Genomic DNA, 16,658 nt, shown 5'->3' on the forward strand with positions numbered 1-16,658 from the left:
ACACGTTTGTCTACACACCTTAAAACGTGGTAGGAGCACAGCAAAACATCTGATGCCAACTGTGTGCCCAGCCAGGCTGCCTCCTACAACCAAAACCTCCCCGTGTTAGACTGAAACACATGATCCCCACGGTTTGGATCTCGAGGCCGCAAACCAATCGTGGACAGGAGACAGTTCTGAAAAACTAAGTGTGGACTAAGGATTCGTTAAGTGTGATGCCGCCTTACAAAGTCATCTTTTATTATTATTATTATTATTGATCTCCAGAGATAGAAACAGCAATGATGAGAGAGCATCATGGATTGGCTGCCTCCTGCACGCCCCCCACTGGGGATCCAGCCTGCCACCGGGCCTGTGCCCTGACTAGGAATCGAACCCAGGACCTTTCAGTCCGCAGGCCGCTGCTCTAGCCACTGAGCTAAGGCGGCCAGGGCCACAGTCGCCAAGAGATGCGCACGTGTTTAGGAAGCAGGGTGTTAGGAAATAAGTGGTTTCCCTTAAAACGCTGGAGGTTAGGAAATAGGGGGTGACATGTGACTGCGGTGCTCGTGGGTGTAATCTACTTCTGGCGAACGTTTGGACATGCCCGGAAGTGCAACACGCGAGACGCGCACCCCCAGGGGCCGTTTTCACCGTCAGCCCCGAGGGAGCCAGCCCCAGGGCAGTCGGCATCTGGGACGGAGGCTCCCAGCGCCCGGCTCGATGCTGACCGCCGGGCCGGCTCCGTGACCGCCTCCAGCAGGGAGCCCAGGTGGTGGGAGGGTCGCGCAGGGCGCCCCCGGAGGCCGCGCGGGCCCCGGACACGGAGGAGGCAAGCGCACGCGCGCTGCGTTACACCCCCGACCCCAGCGGCCGCCGGCGCAGGGGACGGCTGCGCGCGGTGACGTCACGGCACGCCGTGCGCCGGGTCAAAGTGCAGCCCCGCCTCCGCTTTCCCCTCGCTGTCTCCTCGGCCTGCGCCGCCGCTCCGCCGCTCCGTCCGCTCGCCGCCTTCCTGCCCGAGCGCCGCCCGGCCGGCCGCCATGGCGAACGTGGTCGACACGAAGCTGTACGACATCCTGGGCGTGCCGCCCGGCGCCAGCGAGAACGAGCTGAAGAAGGTACCGGGAGCGGCCGGCGGCGGGGGTGGGAGCGCGGGCCTGCGCGGCGCCGGGGAGGCCAGGCCGCGCTCCCGGGCGGCCCGCGAGCCGGTGCCGGGCCCAGGCCGGGGGGCGGCGCGGCGAGACCGGCCAGACGCGGGCCGCGGGCCGCGCGCTTCGGCCTCGCCTGACCTTGGCCGCCGGCCCCGCCCGCCCGCAGCTGCAGCAAACACAACCCACCGCTGCGCGCACGCCGGGCGCTTCCTTCCTCCCTCCCGCGGCGGGCGCCGGGGTCACCAGCCTGGAAAAACAGGTTGGACCGAGGCTCCCGGCCCCGGGAGAGACGTCCACGCCGCGGACGCCGGCGCCGCGTCGGGCGGGGCCCCGGACCCAGCGGGAGGGAGGGTCGCGGCCGCCGGCCAGTGCGGCGGGGCAGGTGGGCTGTTTCCTGGGGGCCGCGGCCGCTCCGCCCTTCCTTCCGCCCTTCCTCCCTCCCGCGTGGACTCGCGCGGCGGGGGCCTGTGTCTGGGCGCATGGTCCGGGCAGGTAACCTGGCGGTTCTGCCCCCGCTTCGGGAGGCAGCGTGGGTCCCAGCCAAACACCTGAGTGTCCGCCGACTAAAAATAAATGGGAGGCCTCATTATCGCGCCGCGCAGGGCCGCGAGGCTGACAGCGCAGGATTGCACAGCACCCGAGGCGTCTGATGACACCCCACGGCATCTCCACGGGGCCCGCAGTCTCCGCACCCGCGAGCGGAGAAAACCCGAATCTGCTCCTTAGGCGGCGGGACTGGGACAGTTGGGAGGCAAAGGGACTTCCTGTTACCCTACCGGAAATGCCGGCCCATTATGTAATTCATGGGCCTGTGAATGAAGACTAAGGTGCAGGGGACCTCAGCCGCCTCCATCTAGTATGTACCTTCACTTAGACCGAGGCTCGCTCAGGTCCTAAGACCCCAGGTTAGTCCCCGGATGAAAATAAAACACGACCCGGAGCTCCTCTTGGCTTGCCCGGATGTTACAATTAGAGGATCCATCGTGAGCAGGAATTCTCACCTTGGCTTGGTTTTTAGTGACAATGTCTTGCAGTTTGTAAAGCTTTACAAACACTTCTCAAGTCTTCTTGACCCTGACCCGGTTACTGCCCATCAAAGACATTGGGCAACAGTGAAGATAAGGAGTGTTTCAATGTTTTGGTTTTTTTTCCTGTGGCATTGTTTCATTGTTTGCATCTGGCTTCAATATAACCTCTTTTCAAGCATAACTGCTGTCTGCTTTATTGTGTTAAATCAATGAGTAAACAGTGTTAAGATGGAAAGTGGCAATGATACCAGTGAACACAAGCTCTTTTTGAAAGGTTATGATGCTTCTCAGGAAAGTGGTTAAGTTAGTACTCACAAATCTTTAAACTGGTCTTTGTATATAACCCTCCCTTTTTTTGTTTGTTTTCTACCCCTTATTGAAGGCGTACAGAAAATTAGCCAAGGAATACCACCCTGATAAGAATCCAAATGCTGGTGACAAAGTAAGTAATTTGAGACTTTTCCCCCAAGGTTTCAGTCTTAAACTTAAGTTGCCCTCCTTGTAAAAGGAACGTAAGAAAAGTCCATTTATGCCCGTGAGCCCAGTTTTTAGGTTCGGAGTATTTTGGTTTTTTAACAGGAATACTAACATTCTGGGCAGTGGTAGGTGATAAATAGGGCCAGGATCAAACCAAAGACAGCTTGCCCCTTCCAGAATTAAGTGGATTCTGGATTCCTGTAGCCTTTCTCCACTCTTCTATTTAAAAATCTGATTGTTTTCCTTTTTCTTGATAGTTCAAAGAAATAAGCTTTGCGTATGAAGTACTATCAAACCCTGAGAAACGAGAGTTATATGACCGATATGGAGAACAAGGCCTTCGGGAAGGCAGCGGCGGCGGCGGTGGCATGGACGATATCTTCTCGCACATTTTCGGTGGGGGACTGTTCGGCTTCATGGGCAATCAGAGTAGAAGTCGGAATGGCAGAAGGAGAGGAGAAGATATGATGCATCCACTCAAGTGAATATCTCTTTTTCCTTTTAAAAAAAAAAAGTGCTTTCCTCAAATAGTAATAGTAGAAGAGAACAGGTATCAAAAGTGTTTTATCTTTCATCAGAAAACAAACTCGTCCGTGAGCCTTACTGTCCGCATTGGGTGACAAGTTGAATTTGGTAACCTGGGTGTGTGCGTTTTGCTGCAAATCTTAAAGGGTGGTTGGTGTTGGCACTGAGTGGGAAGATGGTTTTGTTCATGTGCTCCCCAGGCAGAGTATATGATTGGCATTTCCAATGATGGAGGGTCTCCTCTTTGAAGTATTTAAATCTTCCAAGTCACTTTTTATTAAAAACATACTAGCTGAGTGCCTGCCCGCCTAGTTTGTTTGCATGGTGTAGTCACTCATTACTTGATCCTCAGTGAGAACTCTCCGAAATCGGTTTCCATGGAGCTTGCTGGCTTCAAGCCTGGCATTAACCTGCCAACATATGAACGGGTCTGACCTTGATCTTAGACTATGAGCTCATGAACCTGCTACAATTTGAAACTAGCATTTTTACTTTGTAAAATTTGTGAGGCCTTGGGTCCTGTCAGCTTTTCAAACTAATAATGGTTTTACAAGCAAATGCCAGGAACTGAATTTCCAGCACTTAAAATATTTCATATTATCTATTCATCTGAATAGATGAGAGGAAGTAAAATATAACCTGTTACATTGTTTGACTCTCATTCTTAAATTTGTATGTTGAAAGAATTTATCCTTAGAAATGTTATCATTTGGATATTATTCCAAGAGTAACACTTGTGCAGTATTGGTTAGTTGTTGTTTTTTTCCCCCATATTTTTCTTTGACAAAGAAATGGTCTAAGGCCTGGCCAGTATGGCGCAGTGGTTGAGCATCAACCTATGAACCAGGAGGTCAGGGTTTGATTCCCAGTCAGGGCACATGCCCGGGTTGCGGGCTCTATCCCCAGTGTGGGGCATGTAGGAGGCAGCCGATCCATGATTCTCTCTCATCATTGATGTTTCTCTCTCCCTCTCCCTTCTTCTCTGAAATCAATAAAAACATTAAAAAAAGAAAGAAATGGTCTGAGAAGTAAGTAAAATCAAGAGTGCTCGATTTCATGGTTCTTCAGACCTTTAAATTTTGGTTCCTAGTATGCAGCACATGCAGTTTTATTTCCTGCTGCGTTCTTTTCGCATTATTGAACATTTCCCTGTTGTGACGGCATTTCATGTTGGGTGGCTTGATGCTCCCGCCGTGGCATTTAGTCGCTCCCCTTTCCCTGGAGGCTGCCAGTGTCTCCTGTGATCGCGGTGCTGCTGAGTATCTGCGCAGCGCTCCTCCTTGGCAGAGATTCCCAGGCAGGCGGCCGTGTTTGAGGCCGATAAATGCAGCCCCGTTTCCTGTAGAAACTGCCGGTTTAGTCCCACTGGCGAAGAGGTCCAGCTTCGCAGACCATTGCCCACATTTTTCCTTTCTTGGCCACGTTTGTTGAAACGAGGACTTTTCTGGCCTCTTGGTGTGGTTTTGTGTGCTGACTGTAATGTAATAGCCACGGAGAAGCCCTACCTGTTGGTTTTCTGTCAGTGATTTGGTTCAAGGTTCTTAGGAAAAGTAAAAGGCGGATACAACCAGGGGCTTTTGTCCAGGTTGACGCTGTGGACATGGCATTACTCCGGTGCTGGGGATGTTCGGCCATCAGTGTTTCATTCTCATACTGCCTGGAACATGTCAAGTCTTAGCTTCAGATAGCAATTTTGAGAAAGTTTGAGTACTGCAAAAGACTTATGTTCTTTGCAACATACTTCCAACTATTGTTTTGTTCCTCTATTTTATTTTTATTTTTTAAATATTTTTATTGATTTGGGAGAGGGGGAGAGATAGAAACATCAATGATGAGAGAGAATCATTGATCAGCTGTCTCCTGCACACCCCCCACTGGGGATCGAGCCCCCAACCCAGGCACATGCCCTTGACTGGAATCAAACCCAGGCCCCTTCAGTGGATAGAGCAGGCCGACGCTCTATCCACTGAGCCAACCAGCTAGGGCTAAGTCATATATTTTAATAGACTTTTTAACTGCACCCTTTTTCTGTCTTAAAACTCTGAAAATTTGGTAAAAGTTGATGCAGTTTTGCTTAGAATTCGCTGGGTTCTTTAGAGCTTTAAGACTTGTAGGCTCTTTGTTAAAAACCTGTTCCTCTCCTCCTCTCTGTCACTGTCACACGGTAGATAAGGCCACTTTTTTTCCCTTTCTTTTTTGAGACATGCACTCCGAGTGCCACCCTCAAGTTATAATAGGACTCTATAGCCTTTCTGAATTGTCCTTGGAGGGTGCAGAGCCTTGTAGTGGAGTGAGGACTGACTTAGCCTCGCCGTGCCCAGTCTGTCCTGGAAAAGGGGGTTCCTGCCTGAGGCCAGGGGAAGGTTGTGCACTTGAGTTTGCAGTTATCAGCTTTATCAGAAAATGCAAGAGCGCGCTGCTGGCCTGACCCTGGTGCTGGCTTTAGGCATATCTGTACTGTCTAGGACCATAAGACCTTTCTGATAATTCAGGCCTCCAAATAAAACCTCAGTCGGTGACTTCATGAAAGATGTTTTTTAATTCTTTGTTTGAGGAGGTTATAGTGAAATTTGCTGTTTCGGCTGTCATTTATGCCTGTATTTAAGAAAACTTGGCAACATTTGATTGAACCCAATTCTTTTCTCCCCAGAGTGTCTTTAGAAGATCTGTATAATGGCAAGACCACCAAACTACAGCTTAGCAAGAATGTGCTCTGCAGTGCGTGCAGTGGGTAAGTGTGTCCTGGCTTATGGCATCACTTTCATCTGTGCTCCGTGGCACCCTGAGTGTCTGCCAGGTAAAAGTTGTTCTTGGTTTAAAACTCACCACCCAACACAGAACATTTCCTGATCCCTCTGAAGTCAGTTTAATTAGTCATTGAGGGGTTGGAGAGGAAGGTGAAAAGCACAGTTCCTACCTGTCTTGGTCTGTGGGCAAACATCTAATGGATGCCTTTGCTTGCTTTAGCCAAGGTGGAAAGTCGGGGGCTGTTCAGAAGTGCGGTGCCTGCCGGGGTCGCGGCGTCCGCATCATGATCCGACAGCTGGCCCCGGGGATGGTGCAGCAGATGCAGTCCGTGTGCTCCGACTGCAACGGAGAAGGTGCGTGCTGGGCTCCGCCTCCAGGCGGGGATGGGTGCGCAGCAATGGGGAGGCGCGCAGTTTTTCTTTCTCAGCGTGGTTGTATCTTCCTGTTCAATAACGGAAAGCCACGGAGAGTTCTGGAAGGAAAATGTGAAAAGAATTATTCCTTCAGGCCTAGGCCCAGTGAACCCAGATGAACCATAAATGTGTATTCCGTTCAGTGAAACGTTCCTCTTTTCTAATAGCAAGAAGATGGACAAGAGGTTTTGTCCCTTCAGACTTGTAAGGTAATGTTTGATAGAGGGGGAAACAGCCAGTGTTTAGTTAGCATTCTGAGAAGAGGAGGCTTACTGTGACACAACTGGAAGCCGCTGGCGTGGCTGCCTTCCGGGTAGACATGACTTACAGACAGGCCTGCGGCCTTAGAGCGGTGCTGGCCAAAAGGATTTTTCTGCGATGACCAGAATGCTCTGTGTATGCAATGTCCAGAACAGTAACCACCAGCTTCCTGTGGCTACTGAGTTCTTGAAATGTGACTGAGGGACTGCATCTTTAAACTTACAGCATGGCTGGTAGTGGCTCTCATAGTGGCTAGCACGGGTTTAGAGCATCCTTTTCCCAATGCTCCTGGGAGGGAAGAGGTCACTTGGGGAAGCTGTCTGTTACCTTCCCCTGCGAGAGGGGCTCGGTGCGTTTCCCTATCACAGTGGCTGACAATCCGCTGTCGAGAAGCCAAAGTTGGCAGACCTGCCCGGGTGCCATTGCCACTTGGAGAAATGGTATTTTGCAGAACATGCTTTGCAAAGTGTTCGAGAAACAGACTCAGAAGTTACTGATTATACATGTCCTCTAAGCATTGAAAGGGCCAGTCAGCCATTAGAAATGGACACTTTTTTCACAATCTATGTACAACTTCCATTTTACTCCATTAGACACTAATCAAATGTTTCAAAGAGTGCGTGGGGAGGAAGAGAAGCTGTGCGTCCTGAGTGTGGTGTGGAGGGACTCAGGCCACTAAATGCAGCATCTAGCGGGTTCCCACAGTTGTCCTTGATCATGAACTACATAAGGGAGACCCATAGTAGGGTGCCAGTGCAGCTTTGGTCTGTGAAGTAAATGAAACTGCCAACTGCACAGTGTAATGATGAGCCATGAGGACACTTACGTTTTTATTTGGGTTGTAAATGCATGGCACTAAGGCTGAACACAAAAATGAAGACACGTTTATAGAGTCCAGCACCTGACACCCCTTGGTTTTTTGTGTGTGTGTGTGGTTTTTTTATTGATTTTTTTACAGAGAGGAAGGGAGAGGGATAGAGAGGTAGAAACATTGAGGAGAGAGAAACATCGACCAGCTGCCTCCTGCACACCCCCTACCGGGGATTTGCCCGCAACCAATGTACATGCCCTTGACCAGAATCGAACCTGGGACCTTTCAGTCGGCAGACCGACACTCTATCCACTGAGCCAAACCGATTTCGGCACACCCCTTGTTTTTTGTTTTTGTTTTTTAAATATATTTTCATTGATTTCAGAGAAGAAAGAAGGGGAGGGGGGAGAGAGAAACATCCATGATAAGAGAATCGTGGATTGGCTACCTCTTGCACGCCCGATTGAGCCCGCAACCTGGGCATGTGCCCTTGACAGAAATTGAACCAGGGACCCTTTAGTCCACAGGCTGACGCTCTCTCCGCTGAGCCAAACCAGCCAGGGCACCTGACACCCCTTTTGTTCCCAGACCCTCGGCTTTGTTTTCACTCCAGGAAGAGAGTCAGAACCTGGAAGGGCTTAAGGCACATGATGCTCGGAAATGGAGGAGGCCTGGGTAGCTTGGAACCAGCAGTGAGGTGTGAGCTTTTGAGATTAAGAATGATTCTTTAGGTGGCCGTTGAAGGAGTTCAGAAAATGTATTTAATGAATAAAGGTCTTAGCAAGAACAGCTGAGTCATCTCACTGGAAGCTTGAATGGCCTCTCTTCCCAGGAGAGGTCATTAATGAGAAGGACCGCTGTAAAAAGTGCGAAGGGAAGAAGGTGATTAAAGAAGTCAAGATTCTCGAGGTCCACGTGGACAAGGGCATGAAGCACGGCCAGAGGATCACGTTCGCGGGGGAAGCAGACCAGGCCCCCGGCGTGGAGCCGGGCGACATTGTGCTCTTGCTGCAAGAGAAGGAGCATGAGGTAACGGCCTTGGTGTTCTCTCTTATTCAGGGCGGGGGTGGCGTGCAAGGTGCCGGTCAGGTGCAAGGTCCTTTCCTGGAGCACCTTGCGCACCGTGAAGCACCCACTGGTCTGGCTGAGGTGTGGGGCTGGCCCGGTTAGCCGGCCGGAGCCAGGTGTGGCCCCACCTTGGTGTTGACTAGCACTGTGACTTACCGTCTGGTGGTCTCTGTCCCCCCTCCGTGTCTGAAAGCGAGGGCCCGGACCAGAAGGCTGAAGGCAGCTCCCTTTCCCTGTGGAGGGTGAGGGGTGGGGGGTGGACAAGGCTTCAGTCCTCAGTGCTACTCTGTTGACTGGTTTTACACACTGGTGCCCAGGTGAGATTCTCTGGAAAGAAAAGGTTCTGCAGTTGAACAGTTTTTTACTTTAAGTTTCTGATTGAAGTGTATTGTATGTTATGTACAAGGCAAAATTAACTGGTCCAACAATGTGGTCTAGTGTGTGGTACTTGGGTTGTGCCATTGCACCTGTATTTAAGGTGCTGTGTGGTGTACTGTAGACCTTTATTCATGAAGAATAGATCAAGCTATTTGTGCAACAGCCCTTTAGTAATCACCCAGGTTCTTTAAAAAAAATTTAATGTTTTTTTAATTGATTTCAGCGAGGGAGAGGGGAAAGATAGAAACATCAGTGATGAGAGAGAATCACTGATCCGCTGCCTCCTGCACGCCCACACTGGGGATCGAGTGCGAAACCCGGGAATTGAACTGTTCATAGGTTGGTGCTCACCCCTGAGCCACAATGGCCGGGCCCCAAATGCTTGGCTGTAGAAGCATTTGACAGGGCTCTGGCTTTGTCCTTGGTCACATTGACTCAGTTCCAATGAAAGTCTTCACAGGTCAACCACCTTCTTAGTTTGCACGAAATTTTTCTCCCATTTGATGGTGATTTCTATCGATAAAGTTTTTAAAATCATTTCATCAACCCAGTAGAAGGTGAATCCGCATGGCGATGCAGATTCTGGGATGTGACTGGGTTCCTTCCCTCGCTGGGGGAGTTGCTACCCAGCCTTTCTCAGGGGTGTCGGCCAGGCTTCTAGCCTCGGCGAAGCTGTGGATTGCTCTCTACATCTCGGCCCTTTGTCGATATTGCCAAGCTCACAAAAAGCGAGGATCTCTCAGGTTGCTGAGAAATAGTAATTTCTAGAGTTCTGCCTTAGGGTCTCGTAGGTGGGAATATTTGTAGCTCTTTTATGAGATTCTCTGTTCATTGGCACTGTGTTCAACCTTGCCTTCCTTGCACAGCACCATACAAGGCATTAAAGGCACAAAGATAGAAAGATGGCCAAGGAGTTGAGATGGTCAGAGTCCGCTTGGGCACAGAGCAAAACCAAGGAGGTTGTAAGATGGTGCAGCTGTGTGTGGTGCTCCCGTGACGTACAGGAGAGTGGGGGGCAGTTAGCATGTGGTGTCTGTGTGCTGCGGCAGGAGGGTGGTGAGGAAGTCGGAGGGGAGCAGGAATGGTGGTTTGGTGTTCTGGCATGTCGGACTGACATGAGACCTTGTTCCCTAAGTTCAGCCTTTACTGTGGCATATAATTCAATGGGGATTTAAAATGGAGGTCAGTGGACTTGGAGACAAAGGACTTCAGTCAGTTCTGGCTCCCGTGTACCAGCGTGGGCCTCCCTGGGCTTGGCTCTCCTGGACACAAAGCCGGTCCTCCCTCAGGGCGGTCATCGGGCTCAGGAAGGCGATGCCTGAGCTGCCTCCCTGTCGGGGCCGCGGGGAGGTGTCTGAAGTAGTCGCTGTGGCTCGTTGGCAGCTGTGCAGTGCGTGGCTTTCCAGCAGACGGCGGTCCCAGTGGCTGCTGACGGGAGATGGCCAGGCCAGCGTGGGAGCTCATCTGGGGAGGGCAGGCGGGTCCTCCTTGGTTTTGTGACAATAAATTTGAGCCCAAGGTGAGGTGTGGGCAATTGTTTTTGTTTTTAATGTTTTTTATTGATTTCAGAGAGGAATGGAGAAAGACAGGGAGATAGAAACATCAATGATGACAGAGAATCATGGATGGGCTGCCTCCTGCACGCCCCACACTGGGGATGGAGCCCACAACCCGGGCCTGTGCCCTGACCGGGAATCGAACCTTGATCTCCTGGTTCATAGGTCGACGCTCAACCCCTGCTCAACCCCTGAGCCACGCCAGCTGCACTGGGCAATTGTTTAATTTCTACCACTGAAAACGTTCTGAACCTTCTGAAGAAAACTTGACTCTTTGAACTAGTTCATGAAAAATCTTGTACTTACTTTGTTTTTCTTTTGTGTTCTTCACTCCCAACTCCCGTGCTGAAGTAATGGTGAGGCCATGCGGTTAGGGTGGGTGTGTATCTGAAGCAGCATGTAAATCTCCTGAGGAAAGCACTTGCTGCTGGGAGTGCTGCACATCGTGTGTGTTCGTCTTTGTGTGTGTGTGTGCACGTGCGTGTGCTGGTGGCCTAGCTGCCAAGGTGCATTTGCACAAAGGACCGTAGGATCTGGTGATGCTAGCCCTCCTCTGTTCATTTTTCAGACGTGATTGTCGCTTTAAGTGGGTTGCTATCTTGTTCTTGGTAGTTTCTCTTCATTAATCCTGTTTTAAAATTTCCTAATTCTTGCTTGTGTATTCTCTGAGTTTTAGCATCAAATTGGCTAGCCTAACCACCCCCACCACCACCCCAAAAAAGCCAAAAAACTCTGAGACCATTTTTTATTGGAATCACATCAAGGTGAGCCCTCCTGTCCAACACACCCAAGAGCAGCGCCCCCTTCTTGTCCCTCCTAGCATAGCTGCTTTTTTTAAAGAAGTGCCCTCAGGTGGGCGGCTTTGGCTCATTGGGAGCGCAGAGAAAAGGGGGCCTTGAAAGCAGGTTCAGGGGATGAGCCTAGAATGCGCTGCCGCTGCCCACTGGCTCTAAGTCTCGGATGGGGAGAAAGGAGGGAGAGCGCGCCGACGCAGCCTTAACTGAAGGCTATGTCATTCAGAATGGTCCGTTCCCGGCTGCGGCTGCGGGCCCTGGACCAGTAGTCAGGGGGATGGGGTGAGGTCAGCTTTCCTTCGCGGGCAGATTTGGGGCAGGGGCTGTCTTTCAGGTTCCTCTCTTCTCTGAACTGTCCAGCATTCTTTGGAAGAGAGACTAGTATTGAAAAAAATCTAGGCGACCTTTTACTGCAGTTAATTTCATTAAATTAAATTTCAAAAGTGAAGCGTCTAGATATTTGTGAACTCTCGTAAATAAAGCTGCAAGGCAGGCATGTGTGCAGTTGGATGGGTTTTCCTGCCGTTGAAGCTCGGAGACATTCTTGATGTTGATGGAGTGACCTTTGCACTCGTTGCTGAGTCCACGGGTTTATTGTTGATTTGCATTCCTCTAAACAGGTTTGGAGTTTTAGGTGAGAGGAAACTTGTTCATACATGTGTGACGTGACGCATGGTAATTAAGCGCCTTCATTGGCTGAGCATTGCTGGTGGAACTGTTTATGTTGAACTTGGCCCTCCCTTGCCCTTGTTTGGATCGTATCTGGGGAGCACTCCGGGGGCGAACCTGCTCACAGAATCCCGCTGGGCCCTCTGCACCCTTAGCTCGGAGCCGGGCCAGGAAAGGGCCTCAGGGCACGCCTGCTTGTTTCTGTGGCCTCGGCTGTGACTTAGGTTTGAGCCACTCCTCCCAATTCCAGGGCTTGCCTGGTAGGAGTTCCTGGCATGTTACTTGAGAATGGCTAAGTCTTCCTACGTAAATAAATGTAGGTAGGGGTTGGGGACGGGCTTTTGCACTGGATGGTAAAAGGGAAGTTTTGAAGTGGCTTCGTGGCACAGAGCACAGCAGGTGGCTCCGTCCTGAGATGTGTGCGCGGCTCTCCCCGCAGGTGTTTCAGCGGGATGGCAACGACCTGCACATGACGTACAAGATCGGCCTGGTGGAGGCCCTCTGCGGCTTCCAGTTCACATTCAAGCACCTCGATGCCCGTCAGATTGTGGTGAAGTACCCGCCCGGCAAGGTCATCGAGCCGGGTGAGTCTCCGCCCTGAGGCGGCTCCCTGTGCTCTGGGAAGGCGTGGTTTTCCAATAGTAGGGACTCTGGAAAAGAACATTACTGAGCACTCTTCTTCTCAGATAAAGTTCTTACACTTTCCCCACGGCTTGCTCAAATAATAGGGTGCGTCCGGGTGGTTCGAGGGGAAGGAATGCCGCAGTATCGTAACCCCTTCGAGAAAGGCGACCTGTACATCAAGTTCGACGTGCAGTTTCCTGAGAACAACTGGGTCAGCCCCGACAAGCTCTCTGTAAGTGTCCCTGGCTTCAGAACAGGTGCTGCCTTCCAGGCCGATACTAGTTAGTTTCTTTGTCACCTTCCATTTATTTGTGGTGCCAAGATGAGGTCACCAGATGCAAGCGCTTTTTAAGTCTGTGATCAGTGGCTGTCCGGTTGTTACTGAAATAAGGATTGCTGCTGTGCGTGTCCAGGGGCCGGGGTTGGTGGTAAAGTAGAGGCACTGGGTGTGGTGTGCTGGTGGGAGCGGGGAGGCGGGGTGGGGGAATTCCCTGCCTGAAGGAGGCACCCCCAGCCCAGCCGGCTGGCTCTTTGTGCAGGAAGGCGTGTCTGCGTGTCCCATGTTTCAGAGTGGGCAGATGCTGGCTTGTTTTCTAAGCAGCAGAGGTCGCACAAAAGATGTCTGCACGTGTGGCCTGCGGTCTCGGCTTCTCACCGGGCAGCGCTGCTCACCGGAAAGGAGCCCGCCCCTTAGGCTGTGTGTGGGCAGGGGGTTCCTGCCGACGTTGACAGCCGACCTTTTTTGTTTGTTTCGTTTTAACGAAGGAACTAGAAGACCTTCTGCCATCCCGACCCGAAGTCCCGAACATCATCGGAGACACAGAGGAGGTGGAGCTTCAGGAATTCGACAGCACTCGGGGCTCGGGAGGCGGGCAGCGGCGCGAGGCCTACAACGACAGCTCCGACGAGGAGAGCAGCAGCCACCACGGCCCAGGCGTGCAGTGTGCCCACCAGTGAGCCGCACGGCGCCGGCGGGTCTCCTCCGCGTGCCCGGTTGGTCTTCAGCGGCCCAGCCAGAGGGTCTGTCGATCCGAATGAACTGATGGATATTTCCTGGTCTATGTGTAACTTTAAAGTCGGTATAGTATCTACAGAGTGTATAATTTAACTAACCACAGAGCTCTGCATCTTCGTCTGACTGGTCTGTGCAGAGGAGAGCACTCGAGGAGGCAGGACTGACACGTGTTCCCAGGCCGCCTGGTCTGTGCACGGTTTCTATCAGTTCCGAATAGATTTTTGTTCCATGTTTGCACCTCGAAGCCCACGTTGTAAAGTCTGTCCAGTGTGTCCTGGAGCTTATGTTTGGCTGCACCTGCATCCTAAGCTGCTACAACCAGAATAAAGAGTTTCCGAGCCTGCGTCTCGCTTAGGTGCATGGGCGTGGGCTTGGCACACAGAGGGCTTGGAGCTGACTGGGAACAGTGGGAATGACATCAGCGGTGGTTGTCATGTTGTTGGTTTTTTTCCTCTTTTTCTTGTTTTTATCATCTTGTGAAAGGTTTCGAAACTCGGTAATAAAAAGCAGTTGGTGTAAATTATTTTTGTGTCACATTTTTAGGAGGAAGAACACATTTTTTAAAATTTATTTTAGAGAGAGAAAGGGAGAGAGAAACATCAATGTGAGAGAGAGAGAGACATTGATGGGTTGCCTTCCATGCCAGCCCTGACTGGGGGTGGAACCCACAACCTGGTATGTGCCCTGACCAGGAATTGAAGCTGCCATCCTTCAGTGCATGGAATGATGCTCCGAGCTACACTGGCCGGGGCAGCAGGAAGAGCATATTTTGAACTGTCAAATGGATCCTTGAACTGGAGAATGTATTCTTAGTTCTGGCTCTTAAGCAGCCCTTAAAACCTAGGCCTGACACGGATGCTCAGGCGCACGCCCATTTGATCATTTTACACCATGAACGGAAGTTTGTGATCTTGGTAGAAACAGGCTTTATTGGCTTCCATTGATGCTTTGTAGAATCCAGGACATCGGAGTTACCCAACTCCTCAGTTAGGGCCCTGCGCATTGGGGCGACATAGCCTCTGTACCCCACCATCGCCCCCTTTTAAAAGCAAGGAAACTGCAAATCAATATTAGAACCATGTCCGCATAGAACCTGTTTTCATTAAATGTTAAGTTAAAGATTCTGTCTTCATCAGGCTGAGTATCTGAGGCGGGGGGATTGATGAGATGGAGGATGGACTTCCCTGCTGTTTCACAGAAAAGCAGGCCCGGATCGGTGTGAGAACAGCCGGGCCAAACCACTGTGAGAAGGGCGCCATGTTGCCCTTCCCACCTTTCTCACGAGGACCTTTCCCTTCCCAGGACACACTTGAATTTGAAGGAGGAGAGCCCTCCGCTGTTCACTTTACATGTGAGAGAACAGGAGGGAAATGGAAAGGGAAGTTTTTCACGTGATGCCACCCCTGACCTAAGTCTAACGCACGCGCAGTCTGTCCTAGGTCCACCAGAATCCTAACAGGCAGCAAGGTGTCCTGGCGTTTGTCCCAGCCGCGGGGTTTCCATTATTGTCCTCTCCACTCTACCTCTGTTGTACAAAAACGATTTTACAGCCGGCCTGGCGAGACAGCAGCACGGTAGTTTTGTATCATTTACTTCCCCACGCACCACTTGAAGAGTAAGAAATGCAGTGGCAATATGCGGTTTTCGCCTTTCCAATAAAGGTTTATGAACTGGTTCGTGTGGTCTTCCTTTCTGCGCAGGTGTTTCTGACCGAACCACACGGAAGCGGGTGGTAGGCCGCGTTCGGATCTTATTTCCCGCAGTCTCGTTGCACTTCGCAGAGCTGTCCAGAGAAGGGCCTTGAGAGCGTCACCCGCACAATGGCTCTCCCGTCAGAAGTAGTATCGCATATACCGTCCAATAGGCCTTTAAAGGGGTGCACCTCGGGGCGGGGGCCTTCTCACAAGGACCTTGCCCTTCCCAGGACACACTTGAGTTTGAAGGAGGACATTCAGAACCTGGCAGCCTTCACCACTCTCCCTCTCCAGAACATTCCACCTCGAAAAGGAACCCGTTAGTATTCGTGCTCTGGCCCTTCCCCGGTGCAGTCGCTCATCTGGTGTCTGTCTCTCAGGCTGGGCTGATTTTGGACTGTTGGTATAAAATGGGGTTCTTTTCTTATTTTTTAAGTCCTCATCTAAGAGTATGTTTTCCATTAATCCTTGGAGGGAGGGAGGGAGGAGAGGAAGAGAGGAACACTGATGTGATCGCCTTCCCCACACACCCCGACAGGCTGGGGGTCGAACCTGTGACCCATCAGTTCACAGGCTGACGCGCTGACCACAGTGAAACTGGCTGGGGCTCCAGTGGGATTCCAACAGTCCATGTCCAGGGCTCGTCCCTGACAGCACAGTTCTGACTTTGTATTGCCAGGTCACACTCGGGCACAGGCACGTGCACGCCTGCTCACCGCTCGGCGCCGGTGGACACGAGGTTTTCCATTTGGGATCACGCTATGAACATTCAGAGTTTTGTGTGGGCGTCTGTCCAGTTCTGGGTAGATGCCGAGGAGTGAAGTGACTGGCTCCCCCGGTAACCGTCTAATCCTTTGCCAAACTTCTAAAAGGCCGCCCCATCGGACAATCCTACCAGCGGTGGAGGAGAGAATTCGTTCTCAACTGCCCGCGTGGACCCTCCTGAGGACAGCCTTTGCGGTGGGGGAGGGGTTGAGATCTGCATCTGCCTAATGATGAATGACACGCATCCGCCATGTGCTCACTGGCCACGTGTGTACCTTGGGAGCAGCGTCTGTTCACAGCCTCCGCCGTGTCACTCAGGCTGTCTCCGTGTCCACCTCCCTCTGCTGCAGGTGCCGTGTTACGTCGAGCCTTCCCTACGTGGGCGCCGCCTGGCTGGCATGGCCTCAGGCCGTGCGGGGTGACCTAGACAAGGCTGAGGACGACTGTCAGGTATGGCATGGAATGCTCCTGCTAATGTCCACGTGGGAGTGGCTTCTAACCGCCCCACCTGCCAGACTCAGCGCAGCTGTTTCAGTGAAACATCCAGAAACCTTGCCCGGCACCTGCCGATCATTCCTTTAGTTCAGGTCCAGTAAGAGAATTGGTGGCCCCACCACGTGGAGAACAACCGTGGACTAGTGTGCAGTGCTGAGTATCGTCTTTCACACCTTTTTAAATGTTATTGTTATTAGTTGTTAG

General features: G+C 51.7%; 1 protein-coding gene across 1 annotated transcript; it reads left to right on the plus strand.

Moving 5' to 3' along the window:
- Positions 1 to 666: 666 nt before the first annotated feature.
- Positions 667 to 14,624, plus strand: DNAJA2 (DnaJ heat shock protein family (Hsp40) member A2). Its single transcript, XM_079800689.1, has 9 exons — positions 667 to 1,100; positions 2,544 to 2,603; positions 2,896 to 3,119; positions 5,814 to 5,894; positions 6,131 to 6,264; positions 8,229 to 8,425; positions 12,301 to 12,445; positions 12,590 to 12,717; positions 13,251 to 14,624. The coding sequence occupies exons 1-9, from the start codon at positions 1,023 to 1,025 to the stop codon at positions 13,440 to 13,442; spliced, it is 1,239 nt and encodes a 412-aa protein (XP_079656815.1). The 5' UTR covers positions 667 to 1,022; the 3' UTR covers positions 13,443 to 14,624.
- Positions 14,625 to 16,658: the final 2,034 nt, after the last annotated feature.

The sequence above is a fragment of the Cnephaeus nilssonii genome (genome assembly GCF_951640355.1).
Source record: "Cnephaeus nilssonii genome assembly, chromosome: 20".
Taxonomy (NCBI): Eukaryota; Metazoa; Chordata; class Mammalia; order Chiroptera; family Vespertilionidae; genus Cnephaeus; species Cnephaeus nilssonii.